General features: G+C 32.7%; 6 protein-coding genes across 25 annotated transcripts in view; 3 read left to right on the top strand and 3 right to left on the bottom strand.

Moving 5' to 3' along the window:
• The window catches only part of LOC127064662 (protein Wnt-1-like), a 65,496-nt gene extending 55,426 nt beyond the window's left edge, over window positions 1-10,070 (top strand). For both annotated transcript variants that reach the window (XM_050996059.1, XM_050996060.1), the window contains exons 3-7: window positions 1,442-1,565; window positions 1,972-2,129; window positions 4,897-5,074; window positions 5,417-5,648; window positions 6,733-10,070. In XM_050996059.1, coding sequence (XP_050852016.1) covers window positions 1,442-1,565; window positions 1,972-2,129; window positions 4,897-5,074; window positions 5,417-5,648; window positions 6,733-6,934 — 894 coding nt within the window. In that variant the 3' untranslated portion in view covers window positions 6,935-10,070. The remainder of the gene's footprint in view (window positions 1-1,441; window positions 1,566-1,971; window positions 2,130-4,896; window positions 5,075-5,416; window positions 5,649-6,732) is intronic.
• LOC127064659 (UDP-glucuronosyltransferase 2B4-like) lies at window positions 5,060-14,643 on the bottom strand. 10 transcript variants are annotated; one of them, XM_050996050.1, is made up of 8 exons: window positions 13,674-14,643; window positions 13,253-13,598; window positions 12,929-13,190; window positions 12,312-12,856; window positions 11,963-12,225; window positions 11,036-11,139; window positions 7,681-8,493; window positions 5,060-5,610 (listed from the first exon to the last, which is right to left on the bottom strand). In XM_050996050.1, exons 1-4 carry the CDS (start codon window positions 14,045-14,047, stop codon window positions 12,336-12,338), a joined length of 1,503 nt encoding a protein of 500 aa, XP_050852007.1. In that variant the 5' UTR covers window positions 14,048-14,643; the 3' UTR covers window positions 5,060-5,610; window positions 7,681-8,493; window positions 11,036-11,139; window positions 11,963-12,225; window positions 12,312-12,335. The 10 variants fall into 10 exon arrangements, with proteins under 10 accessions (XP_050852007.1, XP_050852013.1, XP_050852003.1 ...); XM_050996056.1 differs by having other exon boundaries at window positions 5,060-8,493; window positions 12,306-12,856; XM_050996046.1 differs by having other exon boundaries at window positions 5,060-8,493.
• A 738-nt stretch (window positions 14,644-15,381) lies between these two features.
• LOC127064661 (nuclear pore glycoprotein p62-like) lies at window positions 15,382-17,575 on the top strand. Its single transcript, XM_050996058.1, has 4 exons — window positions 15,382-15,730; window positions 15,867-16,656; window positions 16,743-16,986; window positions 17,065-17,575. The coding sequence occupies exons 1-4, from the start codon at window positions 15,658-15,660 to the stop codon at window positions 17,425-17,427; spliced, it is 1,470 nt and encodes a 489-aa protein (XP_050852015.1). The 5' UTR covers window positions 15,382-15,657; the 3' UTR covers window positions 17,428-17,575.
• Window positions 17,327-19,727, bottom strand: LOC127064665 (checkpoint protein HUS1). Of its 4 annotated transcripts, none has more exons than XM_050996062.1 (4): window positions 19,130-19,727; window positions 18,025-18,431; window positions 17,577-17,965; window positions 17,327-17,472 (listed from the first exon to the last, which is right to left on the bottom strand). In XM_050996062.1, exons 1-3 carry the CDS (start codon window positions 19,242-19,244, stop codon window positions 17,600-17,602), a joined length of 888 nt encoding a protein of 295 aa, XP_050852019.1. In that variant the 5' UTR covers window positions 19,245-19,727; the 3' UTR covers window positions 17,327-17,472; window positions 17,577-17,599. The 4 variants fall into 4 exon arrangements, with proteins under 4 accessions (XP_050852019.1, XP_050852021.1, XP_050852020.1 ...); XM_050996064.1 differs by having other exon boundaries at window positions 18,025-18,353; XM_050996063.1 differs by having other exon boundaries at window positions 18,765-19,382.
• Window positions 19,728-19,921: 194 nt separating this feature from the next.
• On the top strand, window positions 19,922-25,694 carry LOC127064663 (RING finger and CHY zinc finger domain-containing protein 1). Its single transcript, XM_050996061.1, has 6 exons — window positions 19,922-20,105; window positions 20,251-20,623; window positions 20,907-21,224; window positions 21,329-21,607; window positions 21,814-21,904; window positions 21,979-25,694. The coding sequence occupies exons 2-6, from the start codon at window positions 20,333-20,335 to the stop codon at window positions 22,044-22,046; spliced, it is 1,047 nt and encodes a 348-aa protein (XP_050852018.1). The 5' UTR covers window positions 19,922-20,105; window positions 20,251-20,332; the 3' UTR covers window positions 22,047-25,694.
• Window positions 24,116-25,901, bottom strand: part of LOC127064658 (transcriptional activator Myb) — a 35,036-nt gene continuing 33,250 nt past the window's right edge. For all 7 annotated transcript variants that reach the window (XM_050996044.1, XM_050996043.1, XM_050996045.1 and 4 more), the window contains one exon: window positions 24,116-25,326. In XM_050996044.1, the coding sequence (XP_050852001.1) occupies window positions 25,192-25,326 (135 nt within the window). In that variant the 3' untranslated portion in view covers window positions 24,116-25,191. The remainder of the gene's footprint in view (window positions 25,327-25,901) is intronic.

Raw genomic sequence — 25,901 nt, 5'->3', positions numbered from 1 at the left:
TCGTCAGAAGAAAGATATACATATATGTATGTATCAACTACTTCGTAGTAGATCTGTTAATTCTGTCAGGTTGCATCTAAAAAGAAAAAAAAATAATAATAAAAAATAAAAATAAAAGAAAAAAAAATGTATACCACCTCAACAAAATATTCATATTTTACGCGCAATCTATATTTCAAAAATTCGTACGCGACGAATAATATTTATAAACAAATCCATAAGTCTATCATACAAAGTTTTCAAATTACTCTCGAACGGTATCGACGATTCCATCTAAAATCTTGAAGAAAGCAAATCGATAAACGTACTCGATAGATTCTCTGAACTATTCATGTACGCTGGGAAAGTATCGGCCTATAGTTGTTTCAATTTCAAGCGTTACGAAATGGAGAAGGGACGGAAAGATGGATACGACGAACGAGTTTCCAAACGTTAAGCCGTGGACAAATGATGACCGTCTCTTTAAAGAATTTCACGGCGAGTTATTCGAAAGAAAGGAAGAAAGAAAGGAAAGAAAAAAGAAAACAAATAAAAAAAAGAAGAAGAAAACACACACACATACACACACACATACAAAACAAGAGAAAAAGATCCTTCGTATTTTCGTTGCACCGTAAAGCTTCTGCTGGTGGATCCTGCTCCTTGATCATGAAACACGGTTTTACATTCCCAAAAATCGCGTTTACCTTTCTCTAATGCACAAATCCTGTCGGATGACCCGAAGGTGGAAGAAGAAGGTGGTTAGCAGAGGTGATGGTGGTCGAACGACTAGGAACCGGTGCCTAGGTAAACTCGAGACTCGATATCTCTTTGAACATTGCCGACCGTCCCGGTTTTCCGAGACTGACTGCCGACATTCGAGTCTCGCTCGGAGTTACCGACAAAAGAAACCGACATGAATATTCATACATCAAATAGGACACACCTACGACCGTTTCTCTTCTTCTTCTTCTTCTTCTTCTTCTTCATCTTCGTCTTCGTCTTCTTCTTCCTCCTTTCGTGGTACCATCATTTTTCTTATCCGTTGTTCTACTTGATCACGGAAATCGGAAGATATTCGATTTAAAAAAAGAAAAAGAGAGAGGTCACAAGAGAAGGTTAACCTTGATCGATTGAATCTTCTAACACGGTCGATTCGATGGAACGTGTTATTAACGTGATATTTTTTTTTTTACATTTTAATAATAATCTTCAAATAACAAACCGATGAGAATAAATATAAAAGAGATAAGATCGTATGACAATAAGATTGAAAATATTTTAACGCGAGAATGATTTAACGTCGATCAAAATTATAAATGCATACGTTTAAATGAATTCTTTTACATACGTAGAACGTGTATGTAATTTAATATGATTAAATTTTAATTCGTGCAATTAATATTTTTTTTTTTTTCAAAGACCGTCGTAGAACTATAATGTATTTACGTAAATTTCACAGGCGGTAAGCGCAGGCACGAGATTGGCGATCGAAGAATGTCAACATCAATTCAGATCGGCCAGATGGAATTGTTCAGTCAGCCCGGACAATCCGGACAACATTTTTGGTGGTGTCATGTTAGTCAGTAAGTAATACCGAATATTATATTAAATTACAATGCATCGTTAAGACGCATAAAACGTCTTCTTCGTTCATACACTTTGTCAATCGTTTAGATCTAGTCCGATTCAACAAAACAAATGGATAAATGTATTATAACGAACGGTATATATAAATAATAAACATATACATTGCATATCATACTTATTATTCACTCATGTAAATAATAAACATATACATTGCATATCGCATTTATTATTCACCGATGTAAATAAGATACGTGAATTTATTATACGTATATTGATAATATATTTTACGATAAAAATTTGTCTTGATTACCAACGAGATTTTTTAACGATCTAAACGAACGAACGAACGAACGAACGAACGCTTACAAATTTATAAAAATATTATTATGATATTATTCGCAGATAGCCGAGAAGCTGCTTTCGTTTACGCGATATCAGCAGCTGGAATCGCTTACAGCGTAACCAGAGCATGTTCAAGGGGCGAACTGACAGATTGTTCCTGCGACAATCGAATTAGGACCCGCCGACCGAATAACTGGCAATGGGGTGGCTGTAGCGAGGTCAGTATATCTCACTATTCTTATCTAATCGAGCGTTCGTTCGGTAAACGATTCAATTCCGAAATAATATTTATTAATCGTCGTCGAATTAATCGTTTGAATTCGTAGTTAATCGTTGAGTAAATTTTCTACTATAGGAAACTAGATCGAAACGAAATAGTTTCCGTTTGCAAAAAAAAAAGAAAAATACCAGGAATACGAGTTCGATAGACGATCTAAGGTTTCCCCTTAGGAGAAAGTTTCACTCAATACTCTCCCGTTGAGTATCATTGTTTCTGACGTCTTTTTTCTTCTTCTACTTTCTTTCTTCTTCTTTTTTTTTCTTCCCTTTTTCAAAGCTAATACCATTTTCCAATCCAGTGCACCAACGGATAGAAAGACTATCCGCTATGATGGCAGTGTAATGAGACGAAAATGAAGGTTTCTTCTTAGTCTCTTTTAAAATGTTTCTTCTTTCTTTTCTACTTTTTCTTCTTTGTATAATACTCGTTCCTTGTTAAACTAATCGCGTACTTCTTTTATCTGCTTAACAAAGGAACGTGTAAACCTGTTGTTTATCGCTAAACAAAAATTGCTTATACGGAATAAACTATGTGGTTAGGACCTTTTAAAGGACTTAAAAATTGAAGAAAGAAAAAAAAGAAAAGAAAAGAAACTAAATATACAACAAAAACGAGTCTCCTTTACCATCTTTCGTTGCTCGTAGGTTATACCATTGTAGGGGGATTAGACGAGCTGCTTTTTAGGGATTACGTTCCCTCGCCCCGTTACTTTCGATACCTCCGGAAGCCCGCAAAGTAATGTTCCTCGTAAATTAAGGTTAAGAAACTAGTGTAAACTAACCACGGCGGACTTTCAAAACACGATTCTAAAGTTTTCTATACGTGAGTTTATACAGGGGATGAAATCGTTAATAAAATCCAACTTTGATAATGTCATCTATTAATTATGTCACGTGCGAAAAACTTCGTCTATCTAAAAACATATATTGAATAAATATTTTCTTTATCGATCAAAGAATCCTTTATAATTGAACGTTAAAAATAATCCTTACGATATGAAGTTAACTCGAGCAAAAAAAGCAAATTGTTAACATATTTTTGTTATTATTGATACCACATGTATCGTTCTTTAAAATCGATAGTTTTTAAAATTTGTACATCTACTTCGTTCGCATGCATAATTATACATCTAGTTACAATGTCTAACGAGAACAAATAATATAATTTTGCTTTTTCGCATGTTTACGTTCAGATTAGCGTTCATAAAAAAATATATATATATATCGTGATGCGCATGATAATCAATTAATTTCACAATCACACGCGTGTAACGTATAGTATTACGTGCACGACACTTCTCTCGAGAATCTCGAATCGATGACGCATACACAAACCAAGTGTAAACTATTGCACTTGTTACCCAGAACAAACTACGTTCTTGTATGGCTATCGCGAGAAGAACTAGCCAGATCCGTCTAAACCGGTTCGATGCTTCTGTCTCGATACACTAGCTCGTAGATGTTTTCCTACTTTGAACGATCCTTAAGAGGCTACTTTGGTTCGTGGGTTCGAGAAAGTAGGTGATCTTCTGGAATTTGTTTTCTCACTGAAAATTACTCGACGTTTAAAAGAGGTAATTTATATTATATTTCTCCGGGATATATATACATACGTACATACGTGTATATACATATATATATATATATAAAATCTTTTTTCTTAAATCTTTTTAGATCATATAACAATAATCGCCCAGAACTTGTCAAGAAAAATTTATCCAAAAATATTGAATGATTAAATAACGTAAAGCGAAGAGTTTCAGAGGGAAGATACAACAAAAAATAAAGGAGGAATCAATTTTTTGTTTCTTCTCTTACGAAAGTAAAAAGTAAAATATGCATTACTTTAAAAGTTCGATTAAAGACTTACTCCGATGCATACACACACACATATATATACATGCAAAGATGATCGTTCAAGGAGATCGTGAGAGAAATGAAGAGTTAGAGGTTAAAGATAAAAAGAGGGTAGAGTGCTACCGTCTCGACCTCCCTCTCTAAGCACGTAAACCTTAACCCTGGCCGAAGACAAAGCTTGTTCTCTAAACGGATGCATTTCGTGCGAACGGCTGACCCCTTGTAGACTTTGCAAGCTTACAACGGGATTAAGGGGGTTAAGCTTGTTAACTTGCAACAATCCGCCGTCCCCTTTCTCGTTCGTTCTTCGTTCTACGCATGGGTAGCGCAACACCAAGAACGATAGCGATGCTGTTGGTGATTGCGTTGGTGATGGTATGTTGGTGACGGTGTTGGTGGTAATGTCGAGGAGTTCGTCGCGTTTCCTCCAGGATTACCACCAAGAGGTATTGTCGTCCATTTCTCCTTCCACGTTCTCTGTTAAATCCTCGACGTCTTTGAAACGTCTCGTGGTCTTCTTAACGAGCCAGATCCCATGGGACAGATGTCTTGGACGAACGAGCCGACAGATTTTCGAGATAACGATGTTTGTTTTCCAACGTTCTCTTCCTACCAACCAGCGTTAGGAATCATCAGGCTGAAAATACTGCTAATTAATAAATCTCTTCCCTGTTGAACTTTTGAAATTTCGTTGAAATACAGGTCAGGTTTTCTCGCAGCTCGGTTTATTAATTAAAACTCGATTAAAGTTAAACAAAGATTTGTAAACTAAATACCCTCTATATCCATACATACACAAAGTATGATATAATACGTGTCTACGTGGATCTTGTCACTGTTTGCCTTTAGGATATACATTTTGGTGACAAGTTCTCTAGAGAATGGACGGACGGTGCCGAGGAATCAGTTAAGGAAGGAATTCTACATGGTGTCAAAGGATTGGCCGGTCAGCTTATGAGGAAACACGACAGCGAGGCAGGCAGGCGAGCTGTCCGTTCGAAAATGAAACGTATTTGCAAGTGTCACGGTAAGATCTTTATATTATCAAGTTAATTTCTTAACAATAAATACGGTATTATATCGTACGTGTGAAATGAAAAATATATTGCAAAGTTAAAAGAGAAGATATGGGTACGATCGGATCTTATCAAGATCTTATCAACGAACGCATACGTTCTATATTTCTTTTCTTTTTTTTTTTTATGTTTACGTTTATAACATAACATTAAATAATATAGCCATATATTAATCAAAATAATATATTAATCATAAACATTCAGATACCTTTCTATTATAGCTATCGTTCGTTATTGCTAATTATCTTCTGTATTTTCAATCGATATACGTTAAATACATCGAATATTCTTAGGCATGTCCGGATCGTGCAGTGTTCGCGTCTGTTGGAGGAGACTTCCAGCATTCAGAGAAGCCGGGACTGATCTCGCAGCTCTTCATGATGGGGCAGCATTGGTACGACTGGCTCAACGAGGCGGTAGAAAACCCGCAAGACTGAGGCCCGCGCAACCCGATCTCAAACGACCGAACAAGACGGATTTAGTTTACCTGGAGGACAGTCCTGATTATTGTGAAAGAAACATCACGTATGTTTGTATATTTATCAACAGAATGATACGTATAGAACCATTAGGATTCGTGTGGGATCTCTATTAGAGAAAAACAATTTACCAAAAAAAAAAAAAAGAAAATATTTTCTTCGTTAATAATTCAATGGCGTAACTGATGTATCGATTAATCGACAAACGATATAATCGTTTTAAGCAGCTTCGAGTTAATTTCAAACTCTTTCTAAAAGAATTTTCTTATGGGAATATAATGTCGTGATTATTCCTATTTATATTAGGTCGTGTAGTACAAAATGTCGGATTTTTTTCAAATGGAAATGGAAATAGTTTTTTTTTTCTTTTCTTTTCTTTTTTAATATCAAACAAACATTTTATTCATTCGTCGAAATAGACAACGTATGATTGTATTTGTCTTTTACGAACTACATTTTAGAAAAAAGGAAAGAAAAAATATTTCTCTCTCGAAAAAGTCCCTTCCGCTGATTTCCAGACGACAAAAAGTCTGCATAAGCATTATTCAATTTCATTAACATTACGAAATTTTCCCCGAGGCTTTTTTCGTTAAATTCTACTGTAATAGAATTTTTCAAACCATCTTTGTATAATTCGTTCATTAACGTTAACGTTATCAAACAAACAAAAATTATTATTACGAGTCGCATGGGCTGCGTTGCATACAGAGTTCAAACTCGTAACGAAAAAGAAAAACAAGAAAAAAACAAAAAATACAAGAATCATCCTCATTTTCACGTCATAAAAAATTTCTGCGAAGATTAAACGTAAAAATTAAAAAAAAAAAAAATTGAGAGAGAGAGAGGGAGAGAAAAAAAAAACACCCATAAAACTTTGCAACGAGTCGATGAATCATTATTTAACTTTTAATATAAAGTTTGCGAATATTAGAATTAGAATGAATTAATCCGACATTTTATAATTTTACATATGACCTGATAATAATATTTTCCAATGGACCCATATCTTATCTCACGCTTCTCTTATCTCACGATGAACGAATATTGGCACTTAAAAGAAAAAGAAAAAAAAAGAAAAAAAAAAGAAGAAGCAACAAACAAACGGATTTAATCGTTCGGACTGATCACAGGCTAGGTATTCCTGGAACGAGAGGAAGAATTTGCAATCGAACATCACCGGGTCTGGATGGTTGCCGATTGTTATGCTGCGGTCGTGGTTATCAAACAAGGGTAAGGGACGTCACAGAGAAATGCAGTTGCCGATTCGTCTGGTGCTGTCACGTGAAGTGCGAACTATGCAGACAGAGGCGCGAGGAACACATTTGCAATTAGAAAATAATAGAGAGACTTTAGTCAGGCGACTCCATGCAATTTGACACCGTGTCTTCTTTTAGAAGAGAAATGGCTCATCATCGATTTCGAGGTAAATCGATAAAAAGATACTTATCGCACGATTTTTAACGTTGCGTTGATGAAATAAGAGAAAGAGGAACGAAATGATCGATATAAGGAAAAGGAAAGGGGATTGGGAAGCTAAGGAACGAGGGAGAAAAATAGAAAGGAACACAACAAAAATATATATATATATATACCAATATCCGCCGCGAGAGGCTAGAAAATAAGAAAAAAGACGATATACCTACGACTCTGTTGAAAAGTGGGGAGAAGAGAGAAAAAGAAATAGAAAAAGAGAAAGAGAGGAAATGAGAGAAAGAGAGAGAGAGAGAGAGAGAGAAAGATTATGAAGAAGAAGATGAAGGAAAAAATAAAAAATAAAAAAATAAAAAGCGTTCTGTACCTGACAGTCAGAGTGTCGTAAATAATCCACTCTTCGGCAACGTTTATTTTAAGTTTATTTATCTATAATTTCGGATACTCAGGGTAATACGCTTTGTCCGCGCTGTTCTCTCGTGTATGAATAGAAGAAGAAAAAAGAAGCCAACGATAGACTGCGTGCATGCGTGCGTGTGTGCGTGCGTGTGCACGCGCGCGCGCCCGCCTAAGCGCGGACCCCTCGAGTTTCAGTATTAATAATGGTGTGGGTATGTGAGGAGGCGATCGTCGACATGGATACATACCCACGTTGGAGTTACGAACACGTGGCTCGTTATGCTAGTCTGGCTCTCAGGTGCAGCGTCGACCGCGTGGATATTGACAAACCGAGCATATGGAAAATGTTTATTAATTATAGGCACTACGACGATTGCTCGAAAACGAAAAAGAAATGATCGACGAGAGTAGATTCATTCAATTCAAAATTATTTCTTTTTCATTCTAGAACGCAGAGTGTCTCCGTTTGAAACCGTACGTCTAAATATTTCCATTTTAAATGGGACGAAAGAATGTCACAGAACGAGAAATACAACAGGAACATTTTCTTTCCCCTCTTCATCCTTCAAGGTCATTCTTTCGGATAATCGGAGTCGTTTTTTTTTTTTTTTTTTTTTTATAGATAGAGTGGTATGTTTTTCGTGACAATAATATGATGACTCGTGAAATCCAATATTTCAAAAAAAAAAAAAATGGAAAGGTGTTTGAGAAAGAAGAGTTAGTTTTAAATCGAATCGGTGTCAGATAAATTTTCATCGATTTTCATGCGAAACATAATAAATATTCGTAAATATATCCTCATATTGACATATTTTTTAAGATGTAAATGATCGCAGTAAACATCACTTTTTATCTTATCCCAAGAGATGTCCATTTTTTTTATTTATTTATTACCTAATTTATAAATTTAAGATCACACTGTGCGACTCCTTTATTTATTTATTTATTTATTTTTTTTTATTTCTTATTAGACATGATTTTTTTTATCCTGGGCCATCTTGTAATCGAAAATTATTTTTTCATGAGCTATGTACTACGATAACAGAGATATACCATTCTATCTAAAAAAAAAAAGAAAAAAAAAATTATCAATGACCTGAATATTTTAAAAAGAAAAAGAAACAGAAAAAAATGACCTTAAAATAAAATGCATTTCATATCATTATATCTTTCCCTTTCAAACGATATAACGTTGTTCTACAATATTTTTTTTATCCTCCGAAAAAAATATTTAGAGGCGTTCGCGATTTTAAATGGGATACTCTGTATACTCTCGATGATAGACATCCGATTAAAAGGAGATGTATATGTATGCGTATACACTATTACTACTACGTTGAATGTATATGTATGTATGTATTATCATTATAATGGATCTTTGAAATATTTAGAATTCTTTTTTTAATTTTAATATCGAGTAACTTTCTTTTAAATTATAAAGCAAAAGAAGAAAAAAGAAAATTACCAATCAATACTCTGTATGACGTTTCTAATAGAAAAGAATACAATTACTAGTTTTAACAATGAGAGCTTCGGCTTTAGCTTATTGCTTTTAACGATAAAAAAAAGTCTTTTTTATATAGTACATTTACAACAATTAAATATATGCATTTTGTGTAGATTATAATTTTCATACCTTCGATAGTTTTCGTCCAAAGATTTTTTAATATCTTAATGAATTATTATTTTACAAGACAAAAATAATTTTAAAGAGATTTTTTTACGAATATAATTTCCTTTTCCATTGCATTCGAATATTTCATATATATTTACGTAGATATCAACAAATTGCATATGTTACTCGAGATAGATAAGAAGAACTTTGTGAAAAGCTTACTTTACATACATATCTTGTCACAGTTACGACTAATCGCACCGTGACATAGTTCATACGATAAATTAATTTCTTCGTACATTCGATACTTTCGTTTAACCAATTTGAAAAATATTATTTGGTTACAAATTTGTTTTTCTTTCTTTCTTTTCAAATTTCTACGAATATGAAGGCATATCAGAGCTTTTGTATTTTCGTTTTTAACGATGAACCGTCCTGGTATGCTCGTCCGATGATATATACCTTGAATAGAAGTGACTATTTACCATCGCAACATTAGAAGCTCGAAATATTAATTATGCAATATCCACGTGCGAGATGAAAGACAGAGAGAGAGAGAGAGAGAGAGAGAGAGAGAGAGAGAGAGAGAAAGAGATACATAGATGGAGAGAAAGAGATAGAGAGAAAGAGAGAGAGAGAAAATGATAAAAAAAAAACAAGAAGAGAGTACTCGCATATTAATACACACACACACACACACACACACACACACACACACGGACATAGACACACACTAGTGAGTCTTATCTATTAAATTAAAGAAAAAGAAAAAAAAGATAAAAAGAAAACAAACAAAAAAAAAAAAAGAATCATTAAAACAAAAAGATCTCTAAAAGTATAGGGTATCTTTAATGTATGCCAATGCTCTCTAGCGCCTAGAATTTTGTCTTTAACGTTAAAAAGTAAGAATAATCGTAACGCTCGCTGCCGCACTCGGCGTAATTAAAGAAAAAGATAAAAAAAAAAAAGGAAAAAGAAAAAAAAAGGAAAAAAAAAAAAAAGAAAAAGAAAAAAGAAAAGAAAGGTACGATTCGCATGTACGTTTTGAATGAAATATATGAAGAACTATGGTAGATTTATAGTTCTATGAAGAACTATGGTAGATTTATATGAAATGCTAGGATTGTCCATATCGTTCACGTTATATCAGAGATGGAAAAAGGACGAATGCGAGACGTCAAATCGTGTCGTCATCGTCGTCATCGTCGTCGTCGTCGTCGTCGTCGTCTTCGTCGTCGTCGTCGTCATCGTCATAATCATCGTCTCGAATTTATTCTCGTCTCGAGCTCGAAACACTTGTAACGTGAAGGAATCTGCCAATGAATGAATGTAAATAATATCTTATCTCGTATTTAGCTTTTACGTCCAGAGATCCGTGTAACTGTATATACGTAAATATAATTACACAACCGCATTTTCGAATCCTGCCCAAGCACGAAACGAACATGTTCTGTAAGTGAAAAAAAGGAAAAAAGAAAGAAAAGAAAAAAAAATCACGATTTAAGACTCGTCTCGCACACGTCACCGCGAAGGAGATATATATATATATATAATATATGTATATTATATACATATATATATATATATATATATAAAAAGAAGAAGTAGTAATGAACATACGACACAAGTTTAACAGGACATTTTTCAAGCCGTTCAATCACTGTAAAAAAATTTTCAAAATTGCCTTCGTTAATTTGATATAAAAAATTATGTTTCCTAATAATTTTTGCAAAACAAAAAAAAAAGAAATTAATACGAAATTATCGTTAATATCGATCGAGCATTCAATTCAAATTGAAAATCTATATTTATTCGTGCTAATTAGTTTTTCCAATCATTGACAATTTCTAATTGTTGTAGATCATTAATTTTTTGTTGAAAATTATTGGAAACATTTTTGATCTTGCATGTTATTTCAAGTGATTGATAAGCTTTACATTAGATGTAAGACAGGATAAAGGTAGATGTACACTTTTTGTGATGGATACCTTCTTATAGTTCGTTTGTATCATCGATCATTTTTCCACTTCGAATCGAAAGCATCTTTTTATATATACAGCCTCTGGACTTCGTTTTATTCATTTTCGTTTATCTGAAAATATCGAATCAATTTTTGTATAATAAAAAAAAAAGAAATCCGTATGATAGATTTAAAGAGAGACAAAAAAGAAAGCGCAATGGATTGATCCTTTTCCGTATGATTTAAAAACGTGAATTGCGTTTGATGATCCTACTTTAATATAACATTAATTTTTATATTGTTTATGTTATAACACAGTTAAAAGAACATCGTATAATCAAAGATAGCACGATAAATTTTTGATTAAGATTGCATCTCGAAACATTCCTTCTTCGATTGTTCGTACGAAGATATACTGTTAAATAATAAGTGCTTCTACTTCTATTCGTCTTTGATATATATATAAAAAAAAAAAAAAAACTATCATAGAAAACAATCGATACGTGACAATTTTTTTACGATTAAATGAAAAGGGAAAAAAATTATATATATATATATATATAATATATATATATATACAAACTCAATGGTTTGACCACGAGTAAAGAAAAATCTAATAAGTCTGAAAAATATTCACATTTCGTACGTTTGTAACTACTTTCCACGTGTTTTACGTGTTATATACGAGCTAGAAATTAAAACTTTACAAAGAAAGAAGAAAAAAAAAATGATAGAATAAAAACGTCGATCCATATTGCAGTATGCGACCAATGAACACCGAATTAAGCGTCGCCGATTCGTTTTTTCCTTTTATATGAAAAAAGAAAAAAAAAAGTAAAAATAAAAATAAAAATAAAAAAAAATAAATAAATAAGAAAAAACGAAACAAACAGAAACAACCTAATCGCTAATTTAATTAGGATTGCGATCTTAATGATACGTTTATACTAGATACCTCTATTCGTCCGTATGTTTGTAAGACTCTATGATAAGACGCGTAGACAGAATAACGAGAAACTCGTTATTACGCGTACGTCACACAGAGCCGCAGTATTGAGAAATTTGTATAATTTATTTTTCCTTATGATAATATATTACATTATATTCTTAGCTTTTCCAAAATCACTAATTAAATAACTTCTCGTAAATATGATTAGGCCTCTCTCTCTATTAGAAATGAGATATACCATAGTTCGTAACATTTGTATATGTATGTACCTGTAATCCATGTGCATTTATATAAATACATATGCGACAAAGCGTCTATTGTGTCTCTCGCAATCGATTTTTTGACATACACTTACGATAAAAAGATATATATATATATATTAACGTTGATATCTTCCCTTTGATTTCCGCATTTTTTCCGACATTATAATATATCGGAATAAGAAACCAATGCCAGCAAATAAAACACCCAGTATGATACCCGTACAAAGACCAACAAAGAATTGGAAATCCTCGTAGAAAGTATTTACGTGCGAAGGTGCAACGAGTAACCTTTCCTGGTCATCTTTAGTCCTGGCGATGTAACGAAGCCAATAAACCAATCTATCCGATGCTGGATTTAATCTGTCACGTATAGCTACAGAAATTTTTCTAGCATTTTCACGATAATGCGTAGACGCATAAATCATTTCGATGAGAGTAGTGATATCATCGCTAATAATAGATATTCGATCGTTGTTAATATCCATCAAATGTGCGAAACCTAATTCGACGGCACGTGCAGCATTTTCAGATTCTTGTCTATCCCTTGGGAAACATATTACCGGAGAACCATGAAAGGCAATTTCTAAAAGTTCCACATCGGCACAATGACTCAAAACCACACGTGTTCGACCATTACCTAAGAATTCATAATTATAAAATTATCGTTTTCCATAGATGACATAAATTATTCTTTGAATATCGATCGTACCTATGATATCTTGTCTATCAATGTTTTTCCATAGATAGAGATTTTTCGAAAATTTTTCCTCCTTGTTAAAGATCGATTCTCGAATTTTCCATACCATCGCTTGTCCCTGTCTACCCTGCGGCAATTTCTGTGCGATCTCTTCTATCAATAATTTATAATATTCGTCCAAAAGAACAACAATGATACCGAGTCTATGTTCAATAAGTAACTTTTGAAACTCTCCTGGTAGAGGCTGTGGTCCTCTACAATGATGACACCCGATCTATGACAACGTAATTTCGATGAATATGAGAAATTAAATATATGCGTAAATTTTTAACTCACCTCGACTAACATTTGCGTCAAGGAAGCAAACTCCATGCGTAAGATACTATCCGCTCCCCAAAATACCAAACGTACGTCGGAATACAGATCGTCTTGACTGATCTCTAAATCGGTTAAATGTTTTTTAGCTATACGAAAAGCCGGCGTTATAAAACTGCTTTCAACGTTTGAAGATATGTATCTCCATGCAAGATTGCTAAATATTCTAGACCAAAAACCATCCTTTAAAATCGGCAAAGCCACACCGGTACGATCAAAGACATAAATTTCTTCATAGGTATTTCTGGTTAATATAACAGGTATAGAATCGAATGATTTGATCCATGGTAACAAGCATCCGTCATGCCTGAAAATATAATCGTTCAATAAAGAATATTACATTTTCTAAAGTAAAGAAAACAAACGACAATAGTCAACTAACCACAAAGCAGGAAACAACGTTACAGCCGCTCGAAACTCCTGCACTTTTTTCGATAATTCTTGATCGTTGAATAAATTCTCGCAGAATCTCAATGCATTATTCTCCGAATAAATAGATTTTTCGTGAGATGTCTTTAAATGATAAACTTCGACGTCTAGAAGATTCTCATAAAGATCATCAGCGATATTTTCAGGTATAATCAATGTCACGTCGATACCTTGATCCGAAAGTGTGTTTGCGAGTAAAGAAAGATCGTAAGCACCATCAAAACCAATAACCAAAACTGATAAAGGTGGTGCCGTTAAAGTTGAACCATGAACGAAATCGACCAAAAGAATTGATAAATAAGCACGAATGTACGTCAAAGAAAACATCTTCGAAAAATTAAATTTACCGATGTTTAATTTTCTTTTTTTAAAAGATATACAAACCAAGATCTTTTACTTCCGATGACCGGTGTACGAAAGAAAACGCCTTCAAAAAGCATTGCACAACAAAAATATGCGTATTCTATACGCGCAATGATACAACTATACGATGGCGTAGGAATACCACTGATCTTTGCGTAAAACGACCATTTAAAAACAACCTGACAATAATATTACATTAAAGTTGTCGTCTTAATGGGCGCGTCTGTTTATATCTTCCATTTGATACAGATACGTCTATATACATGATATTATATATATATATATATATATATATGTATATATATATATATATATATCTTTTTTCTTCCTTTTTTCCAATTCACTCGACACCGTTCGTTTTTCAAAATTAAAATTCTAAATATTCCTTCCATGATGGCCGTGATTACTTTATCCATATTTATCGAGATAGAATATTATCTTCAAATTTCTTCCGCGTTTTCTATTAAAACGAATAACGATATTGTTTCGAGATTTTTGATGACGTCCTTCAAGGTCTTTTGTAAACGTGAAAACGTACCATTAACCTGACTTTTCGCACACTGATGTTGGCGCCTTTGTAACAGCGCCATCTGAGATGTTTTAACAATTTGAATTTATATTTTATGATATACTTCATGTTATTTGAAAAAATGCAGTTTCATTGAATCGACCAATGGCCTGCGAAGCATAAAAGCTCTGTGTGTGTTTGTTGTGTATGTGTATAATAAGCTATATTCAAATCTCTATAAATGATCATGTCGACGAAGTAGGCAGACAAGTTACTTTGTGTGTTATGCGCAAGTTGATCTGCGCAGGTAGTAAAATACAACCATTGAAAAGACACATGAGAATAGGATATAATATATAAATAAAATTATAAACTGCACTCATTTACAAATATGTATCTATATAATCAATGAATATATTAATAAAAACAATATACGCTTATTTTATCTACATATACGATGATATGTTCTCTGTCCGATGTTTTTCGATTACACAAATAGCACGATTTATCTCCATAAAAAAAAAAAATAATATATTTTAATAATAGAATAACACAAATTTTTAACAATATATTAAATCAATAAATTTCTGACTGCTTTTACCTTCATTTTTTTTTTTTTTTGGAGAAAATTATCTTGTCTACGTCTAAAAAAATTCTCTACCAGTCTGAGAAAATGTGATATCGTTTAAACTATATATGCAGTATGGTACATAAAAGTAAACAATTGGACAACTTAATAACGTGTTCATGAAAATTTTACTATCTGGGTAAAATAGGGTAATTCGTATGCTTTAGTTGGCAAAATGTTTTGTATCGCATCAACGTAATATTCAACGGAAATAAGTGGGCTAGCATTCTTTGCTATTGAATTTATGCCAAAACGAAAAGTAATGTTTGTGTTGTATATTTGTTCGTAATAAATTATTAAATTTTGTTATTACTTGTTTCATACCGATGGACTGCAAAATATTTAAAATCGATTGACCTTTGTTTCCTTTGTATTTAACCAAAAAAGAGATTGGTGTTATTGTATTGAAGTGTTGTAAAGTATAACTTAACATAAAATATGAATTTTGGATTTGATGCTTCAAAAGCTCAAGGCAATGCCGCAACCACGACGAATGTGGCCACACCAACAGGTATATGCGTTGATGTTTTATTTTTTGATTAATTATTATACATTTAAATAATTATACATTAAGAAAAAGAAAATATATTTGTCATAATTAAATGAATAGTGTTGACACAAATGTAAATGAGTACAAACATATTTAGGTTTTACATTTGGCATTACTGGAGCTGGTGACGCTGGTAAACAAATACCATCTGGGTTAACGGTAACACCAGTTCAAAATAAGCCTGGTGGTCTTTTCGGATCTGGAATAACTACTCCAGGTCAAAGTACAGGTTTTACTTTTGGTACTACTTCAAGTACTTCTACACCTACCATCGGAGCAACGTTCGGTAGTACTGCAACAATTACTCCGACTACTGGATTTGGCGCATTTGGTGCATCCACATTGGCTAATTCTACAACAAATGCTAACACTCCTAATACTGCAGCACCTACAGGCTTTACTTTACAAGTACAAACACCTACAGTGCTTACAGGCGCAGAAGGTGCACAAACTTCTGCTACAACTGGTCTAACTTTTGGAACACCAAGTTCTGTGACACCTAGCACTACCGGGTTTAATATCGGTGGTATTACAACTACCGCGACAACTACTACCACACCTACTTTTACTTTTGGAAATGCGACTACAACGACGCCCACCGTCACAGGATTGTCTCAAGATGCAGCAAAAACATCTACAATACAAACAGGATTTACGCTCACGCCATTCACTACAGCAGGATTTGGAATAACTAATACACCTGCTGCTACCACAGCTACAGGATTTTCTCTAAACGCTGCAACAACGACTTCTGCTGTGCCCATTTTTACATTTGGTACAACCGCGTCGAGCACCACTGGTTTTATGCTGAACAAAACAACCTCTGTTACTGCACCTTCAAACGTTGCAACTGTCACTACTCATACCACTTTAGGAACTACAACCACGTAAATAAATACACGTGTCACTCTATGAAATAGAAACGTTTTAAATATTGATATAAATGGATATTAATTGCTATCTTTTTTTTTAGAGTTAGTTCCTCTGCTAATGCTGTACAGCCAGGAGCTATTAACTTCTGTCAACTTGAAGAGTCCATTAACAAATGGACTTTGGAATTGGAAGAACAAGAAAAAGTATTTGTAAATCAGGCAACACAAGTTAATGCATGGGACAAATTACTTATAACCAATGGAGAAAAAATAGTAACTTTGAACCAAGAAGTTGAAAGAGTTAAGCTTGAACAACAACAGTTAGAACATGAATTGGACTATGTTGTATGTATTAATATCATAGTGATTGTATAAATTATTACACTATGAGAAATGATCTAAATTTTTATTTTGATTTGTTAGGTTGGCCAACAAAAAGAATTGCAGGATTGTTTAGTACCTCTTGAAAAAGAATTGGCGTCATTATCTGTCTCGGATCCAGAAAGAGAATATACTTATCGTTTGGCAGAAAGTATTGATACTCAATTAAAACAAATGTCGGAAGATTTAAAAGAGATAATAGAACATCTAAACGAAGCCAATCGAATTCAAGATTCTAGTGATCCAATTGTACAGATTGGCAAGATTTTAAATGCACACATGAACAGTTTACAATGGCTTGATCAAAGAACAGCTCTTCTAACTCAGAAAATACAACAGATCGATCAAATGCATCAAAACTTTAGACAAGAAAACGAACGAAGTTTTAATTTAGCTTATAATTAATTATACTAAATGTTTTTTTTTTTTTTACATGTCTATGATTCATTTCTGAAACAAAGAAACAATCATATCTTATATATTTTTGAAGAGGACTAAGAAAAAAAATTTGATTTAAAAAAAAGAGGAAAATAAATATACTTTTTATTTCATACCTTATAATTTAATTAATCAATTCTTATGTCGCAATCGCAGGAAGAAAATAGCGAACTTTTAAATATCCTGATAAATCTAAAAGTAAATTCACTATTTTATTTTCCAATATATTACATCTTACGGAATTCGGATGAACTATGTCCCAAGATAAAAACGTTAAAAACTTTTTAACATCTATCGTAGCAGATATTGTGAAATTGTCTTCAACTTGGCTACAAGACCAAACTTTTAATTCTTGAAAATGCGTGGATACATTCGCGCTATCGGTTTCTACCCTTAAAACGAACATACCAGTTTTGTCGGCTGTTAATGTTAATTGTGAACTCATGTTTCTCATTCTTTCTACAATATTACGTAAATACTTAAGTTGTGGCATATCTATGGATATCTAAAATAGATCGATTGATTAATATACAAATTCCTTTAAGTCTATAAAATGAAACTTACATCAAATTCTGGTATGTCAGGAACTTTGTAAACAGTCCATTCCTTTCGTGGCACAACTCTTACTGGCACATCATGAACACATTGTCTTGACTCCACGGTAGAAGATGATAATTCAATTTCAAACGTGAGACAAGGTTGAAGTTTGTTCGTTAATTTCATTTTTACACTTTTTGAATGTAAACGAAGAGAACCTAGACTCCTAGCAAGCATCGCCGATTCAAATTCTAAATAAATTTCATTCTGCTCTTCGGAAACGCCACTCATGATATATTCGGTAAAGAAATGACTTTGAGATAATTCCGCCCATAGAACAGGTACACTATCATAACCTATATTGAAAGAAATTTCGTCCGTAGTTAATCGTAAAATACACTGTTTTGATATCCTTGAAATGATAGTGACAATATCTGAAAGAAAAAAAACAGAGAAAGAAAGAAAATATTACATTACACATTTTTCCAAAACTTTTACTTCAAATCGATATTCCCGCCAAATTTCTTGCGCGATTCATTTCAATATGTATCGGATTAAAATTATTTACGTAGCTTCATTGTTCGAAATTTGTCCGCTGTTTTTACATTCTAAAGCTTATTTAACAAGTAATAAAAATTGTAATGATTCCAATTTCTTTTTTAGGTTCGCTTTGATCGAAGGAAAGTAGTAGCTTCGTTCGAGGTTATGTAGTTTAATGGTTATAAGATAAAGAATAATAAACTCGAAGAATCGTAAAAGATGCTTACTAGTAAATTCTCGCATAGCTGTAAGGTCTATCATTCTGCATCTAAACTTCATCTTCTTAAGCTGTATAATTTTATATTCTAATATAACTAATCAATAAACATATAACAGAAAGAAATTGTTTATATATTCTCATCGGTGTTCAACTTATAGAATACAACGCACACATACTATTGCTTTCAGCGTGTGTTTGTTTATTTATTAAATTACAAATACGTGTGTTGTGCATACGTGTATCCTAGGTAATCTTAATAGTCTTTATTTAAACAAGATTCAAATAAATACGTAATTTCATTTTAGTCGAAGCACTTTCAAAATGGTTTTTAAATGGATCTATTCCTTTTGCTTTATTTTCATGAAATACTACCTGTTATAATCAGAATCTGATTGGACGATACGATTAACACGGTATCGTTTGAAATTAGAAAAGATATTCTCGAATTTAAAAGGATCCAAGTAAATTTTTGACGTAAAAATTTCATGTGAAACGAAAACCGATTAACTTTTTTCGCCCCCTTTAAAAAGTTGTATTATTATTCGACGTAAATACAGGCCGATAAACAATTTCAAATAATTGCGCAATTATCGTCATATCGTTGATATCGTTGAAAAAAATTTTTAAACGGCAATAAAGACGACGACGACGACGACGACGACGACTTTTTCACGATTTTTTCACTCAATAATTTATCTCGTATAGGTTATTAACAACGAAGACGAAAGCAACGTATAAATGATAATGTAAATCGATTTCCTCCGTAGCAAACGAAGATTATTCTTACAAGAACGACGTAACGCGTCGATCGATTAACTGAAAGAGCGAATGGAACAACGACGGTGGCGTGGTCGTCGTCATTGTTTGTCTTTATTGACGATTATCAATTTTCGTTCTCTTTAAATACGAAACGTTCTGGAACAGTCAATAATATTTATACTGTATCCAAAAAAAAAGTCTATGTTTTTAAACACGAAAAATTTGTGATGTATATTATACATATGCGTGTATGTATAGATACACATGTATATAAAACAAAAACACATATACACGTACATTCCTTTAATAGCATTGTGTGACGATATTGCGATAGAGAAAAAAAGAGAAAGAAAGAAAGAAAAAAAGAAAGAGAGAAAGAAAGGAAGAGAAAGAGAAAGAGAGAGAGAGAGAGAGAGAGAGAGAGAGAGACGTATAGAGATATACAGTAAGGGAAAAAAAAATTACGATCTAATAGAAGGTGTGTAGGAGAAGAAGAGAGAAGAAAAAAGCGAGAAAAAGAAGAGAGATACATAGACACATAGATAGACAGAGATAGAGATTTTTGAATCCATGCTGTGAAGACTGGCTGGTTGGTTGGTTGGTTGGCTAGCTGGCTGGCTGGCTAGCTTACTTGCTCGCTCGTTTGCTTGCTCGCTCGTTTACTTGCTTGTTTGCTTGTTCAGCCTTTTACCGATTTCGAGTGACACACGCTTAAAGGGATACGTTAATCATAGGAAAAAAGTGCGATCCAGTAACAAGTGTGGGGAACAGCAGTGGAAGATCTGTTGGATAGGAGGACGATAGAGGAATAAGTCGATGAGGAGGAGGAGGAGGAGGAAAAGAGGAAGTAACGCAATGGAGAATAGCGAGAAAGTGCGTACTGTTGAGAACGCTGATGGCGAAGCACCATCGTCTAGCGATAATTCTGATAGAGAAGAAACTTCTACGAGTTCTGAAAAAGAACAACGCGTTTCACCTTCGGAAGAGGATCCTTCTGTTGAAACTACCACAGATGAAAATCGTGCTTCGACCTCAACAGAAGAGTCGACTGCAACGTCCGAGGATGATTACGGCTGTGAACATTATAAACGGAAATCGAAGTTCGTGGTAATGATCCTTTTTTTCTTACTATTGTAACGTTCTTTTCAAATGTTTCTTTTTGTTCTCTTCGTACACGGTAAATCATATTTTTGGCTTTTAATCGATTCATCCTTGATATATATTTTTTTTATTATATATTTAATAATTCAATAATATTGGCTCTATGTATCTCTATTATATCGAGTAGGCTTAATAGAATTTATTAAGGAATTTATATACGAAGGAGTTTGGAGAGTTCTTGAAATTATATATCTGCTTTTATGATTTTTCTTCTTTTCTTTCTTTACAGACACCTTGCTGTAATAAGGTTTATACATGCCGGTTTTGTCACGACGAACAAGAAACTCATACTGTTAATAGAAAGGAAGTAACGGAGTTAATATGTGTTCTTTGCGATACTCGTCAGCCTGTACAAGCTACATGTCAAAAGTGTCATTGTCATTTCGGAAAGTATACCTGTTTAGAATGCAATTTATTCGACGATGAAGATAAGAATCAATACCATTGCGACGGCTGTGGAATATGCAGAGTTGGTGGGCGAGATAGGTTCTTTCATTGTGCCAAGTGCAACATGTGTCTCCCAATTCAGCTACAAAATGGTCATACAGTACGTATTTCAATATTTATTTTTATGTGTCTGTACTGGTATAACTCGTTTTTGATCATTTTTTTTCGGCATGATAATATAAATTTAATTAATCTTGATTGCAGTGCGTAGAAAACGTGTCGCATGCGAACTGTCCCGTTTGTCTAGAAGATATTCACACGAGTCGTATCCCTTGTCATATCCCAGGTTGCGGACACTTGCTTCATCGGACTTGTTTCGAGGAATTGTTACATTACGGTCATTATGCTTGTCCTACGTGTCAGGTATCTCTTTTAGACATGACAGACTTATGGAGATTTTTGGATATGGAAGTATCTTTAACACCAATGCCAGAAGAATACAGAGATTATAAGGCAGATATTTTATGTAAAGATTGTCATGAGGTGTGTAATAATAATTATCGTATTTCTAATATTTTGTAATATTAAGTGTTTTATTTTATAATATTTAATATCGTATCTTCAAAATTAGAAGCAAATGGAAAACATTCAATATACGTCTGAATTTAAAAGATAAAAATTTGCACATTCGTGGCTCTTGTATAAAAGGGACGATATTTTATAATTGTTACACAAAAATGGTGTTTCAGGAATCTACTGTGAAATATCATGTTGTTGGACTAAAGTGTTTGAATTGCGGCAGTTATAATACCTGTAGAGTCAAGGGATCTCCATCACCAGGTAAAATAAGAAATCTGTTATTATTCTATTTTCTGATATTTGGAGATAATAATGTAATATTTTTTTTTCATTAGATGATAATGCTTTGGACGAGGCAGCTGGTGGTAGTAGTACGGATAACGTCGAGCAGTCTCAGAGATAGAGTTTTAAGTATTAAAAGATAAATTTATTAATTTGCAATAGAATGCAGAACAGGTTTAATGAGGTAACTTTGGAACGCCATTTGGAGCAATGTTTCCTCAAAGCAGCATTCCTTAATATATTCCATTTTCTTGTTGTTTAACGATATTTTGAGATTATTATTTTCAATTTAAAATTTAAAATAGATAATGACCATTAAAAGTCACACGATATGTTCGCTGTTCATTTGAGCATGTGTTAAAATTTAGAACATAATAGGTACACTAATTAGTTCGTTTTAAGATCGTATTCAAATACATCAATATTGCTGAAATAAGCTTTACTGGTCAAGCCTTAATAGAAGCTTATATCAAGGAGCTAAGGAAAAACTAAATGCCGATATTTACTTCTTCCTACTTGCTCTGCAATATTAATAATCTATATTTATATTCATCAAAGAGGCAAGGTACAAATTATGATCATAGTCCGGGTAAAGTCAAAAGAAATATACCGGCATGTGCTCCAGTATTATGTATTTGAAACTGGTACGCATTATTAATCACGATAATTATTTGTGGCTTGTTACTTTTAAATTGCATATATGTTAGACTGGAGGTAATATGACAGATCTTGTTATTTTTAAGTTGGATGTATATTAGACCGAAGGTAATATATAAATTGTTTTTGTAATATTGTTCCTAGGTAGCAGAATTATCAGTAATATAACTCGTAAGCCATTATTGATTCTATAAATTGATGAACTCACGTGACTGGCACTAAGAACAGCTAATATGGATTAAGCTACTACTAAGAAATCTTTCATTACGTGCAAATATTGCAACAATGATTTGACATTTTCTTAAGCGTTCTTTTTAAGATAGAATTTATAATATACTCTTTTGATTTGCAGTAATAAAGAAATTTTTCGAAACGTTCTTCATGGAATGGAATAAAATTAGAAAAATAATAAATTTCTTTCATTAACTTTTTCATCTCAACGTAGAATCTTCTTTTGGATCTTGTATCGTGCATTTACTTATTTGTTATAAAACTCGTTCACAGTGCTCGAGTCACATTTTGTATGCTTGAATATATAAATAAGATTAATAATTGAAGTAATAGAACAATATCGTCTATCGAACGCTCCAAAATTGCGTAATAAGTACTAAGGTAGAGTGGTAGCTGATTATCAGAAACTGATATAGTATTTTATGATTTGATGGAAATCCATTATTTTAATGTGTTTACGTTATGTGTTTTTATGAAAATAACGAATATTTTATTATATATATACATGTGTATATATATATATATATATATATACATATGTATACCGGACGTATTAGTTTCTGTTATCCGCTCGTTGGTACAAACCTGTGCAATTATACCTCTATATCAGAGATGTCAAACTCTGTATCCATATGATAGTACATAACGATTCATTGAAAATTAATTAATTATCTTCATCCAAAAAACTTTCATCTCAATCAAGAACATTTTGTGCTCATACGGACATAGTTTGACATCACTGTCTTATTCGTATCTAGTAAAATTATATATATATATATATATATATATATATATATATATGTGTGTATATTTCAATGTAGCACACCCATAGAATATCCTACGGCATATTTGTAGATCAGGTACACTTTAGTCGTATTATATCAGTCAGCAAAAATTACGTGATGGCTCACGCGTGTCATTCTTCTTCTTTGACGCACTTGTATCAAACACTTCCAGAATACTTGTACTAACAATTAAATATCTTCAAATTATAAGGCATATTAAATATCACGAAATTTCAATTTAACAAGATAGTATACTCGTATTGCCGTTAGTCGAATATATATAGATTGTTCCTCGAGATACCATTTAATTTGAACCTATTAGACACGATACAAAACAAACTTCTTTTGTTTATATCGTTTTTCCATTCCAATTCATTCCGAGGCATGCCGTAAAGAAGATAATATGTGGCACGTTGTTAATTTTTAATTTCGGTGTAGCATGTTTCACATATATTATGGCACCTTCCCACAAAGCTTCTCTTTGTGGTTCTTTTTCAGCCAAAGTAAAACACACAGATTTTGTGTAACTATCGTTATGTTTTTATTATTCAGTTGTAAATTAAATACCAGTTACAAAGGCTCTTTGTACATAACGGCCGCAATATAATGCTTTTGTTTTATATTATATATAATATAGTATTATATCAAATAAAAATCGATTATCATTCGCTTTTACCCCATTCAAGAGAAAGAAAGAGATATCTTTACGCCGTACTTCTTTTCTTTTCTTTTTTCTTTTTTCTTTTTTTTTTTTGCTTTTAAAAAATTAAGATTTCTTCGCCGAGAAAAATGCTGCTCCGTTGATAATTACAGAGAAAAAGAGAGTAAGGGTTTATTTTTGATTGTTGAGTAAACATAACGGCGATAATAATATTTACGTTCATCGGAAAAAAAAAAAGCAAAATAGGAACCGAAAAATTCTTTTGCGCACAATTTTCTCCCTCTTAAAAGTCTCCGTTATATTTAAGAAAAAATAATGACAACCAAAAATAAATCCTACAAAAGTAATTGCATCGTCTTTCGTTTGTTTTCTTGTAATTTTTGTACTTCTTTTTACGTTCGATTATTTGTTTTTTTAATTATTATTATTATTTCTTTTTTAATCAAAACAACATTATCACACTGTAACAACTTTTCTTTTTTCTTTTTGTTCTACGGAAGCAAGGATCATCCTGTTTCATTTTCTCTTTTCGCTCTATCTTACGTATCTTCATTTTCTTAAAATGCAATAAAAAATAAAAGCGTCGGCAAAGCGTGAACCCTTATCTCCTCTTGATTCGACTTTCCCACCTTAATTATTATTTTCCTTCTTTAATCGACATACTCGACAATTATGGCAGAATTCCTTAAACGGAAGTGCCTAATTAGATTAACTCCGACTAGTTTAACGAAATGGATTTTTTTTTCTGTTTGTTCGTTTACTTATTTGTTTATTTGTTTTTTATGTTTTTTGTTTTTTTTTGTGTTTTTTTTTCTTTCTTAATCTTGCTTTTGTACCACAAATTAAAATTAATTTCCCTGTGCTCCTTGTCCTCTCAAATTTCCAATCCTGCAATGGTTCATTATCCCCATGAAGGTGACTCATTGGAAAATTTAAAAATTTAGCGATCGAGGACGTAAAGGTAGGAAGCCGTGATTACTAAGAAATCTACGTGCCGCACGTGTCATTTCTAATTGATCACGCGTACGTCCACAAGCCACCGTGGCCCACTGCGTTTCCAAATGGAGCTGCAAAAATTAATATAATATACTATTAATATAATATTAATATACCATTGATAGTATATACTAATAATTATATACCAATGAATTGGTATATACCAATAATTGATATAACATAACATTAATATACTATTAAAATGTATAATACTTCTTTTTTATTCGGAGTGTATAAGTATTTTTCAATATCAAAAACAGGAAAGGAATAATGAAAAAATGAAAAAATACAAACACATCCATAGTATTCAGTTGCACAGCGATATCAGAACATCGTCATATCCAATAAGATTATATTTGTTTTAATGTACTTTCACTTGGATCGAAAAATATGAATGTAAAAAATAAATAAAGAAAAGAACATTTCTTATCGTTATTTATATGTTTTCGTTTGATTACCCAATCAAAATTTTATCTAAGATATGAAAGTTTCAAGATGGCTGAATATTGTTGATGGTATATATATAAATAATGGAGATGATGATGACGATGATGATGATAATGATGAAGACGTTGATGATGATGACGAAGATGAAGATGAAGATGATGGTGAAGCAAATTGAAGAGGAATCAAAGAAGGATAAGAA

The sequence above is a fragment of the Vespula vulgaris genome, chromosome 6 (genome assembly GCF_905475345.1).
Source record: "Vespula vulgaris chromosome 6, iyVesVulg1.1, whole genome shotgun sequence".
Classification (NCBI taxonomy): Eukaryota; Metazoa; Arthropoda; class Insecta; order Hymenoptera; family Vespidae; genus Vespula; species Vespula vulgaris.
This window is presented reverse-complemented; position numbering and strand designations above follow the sequence as displayed.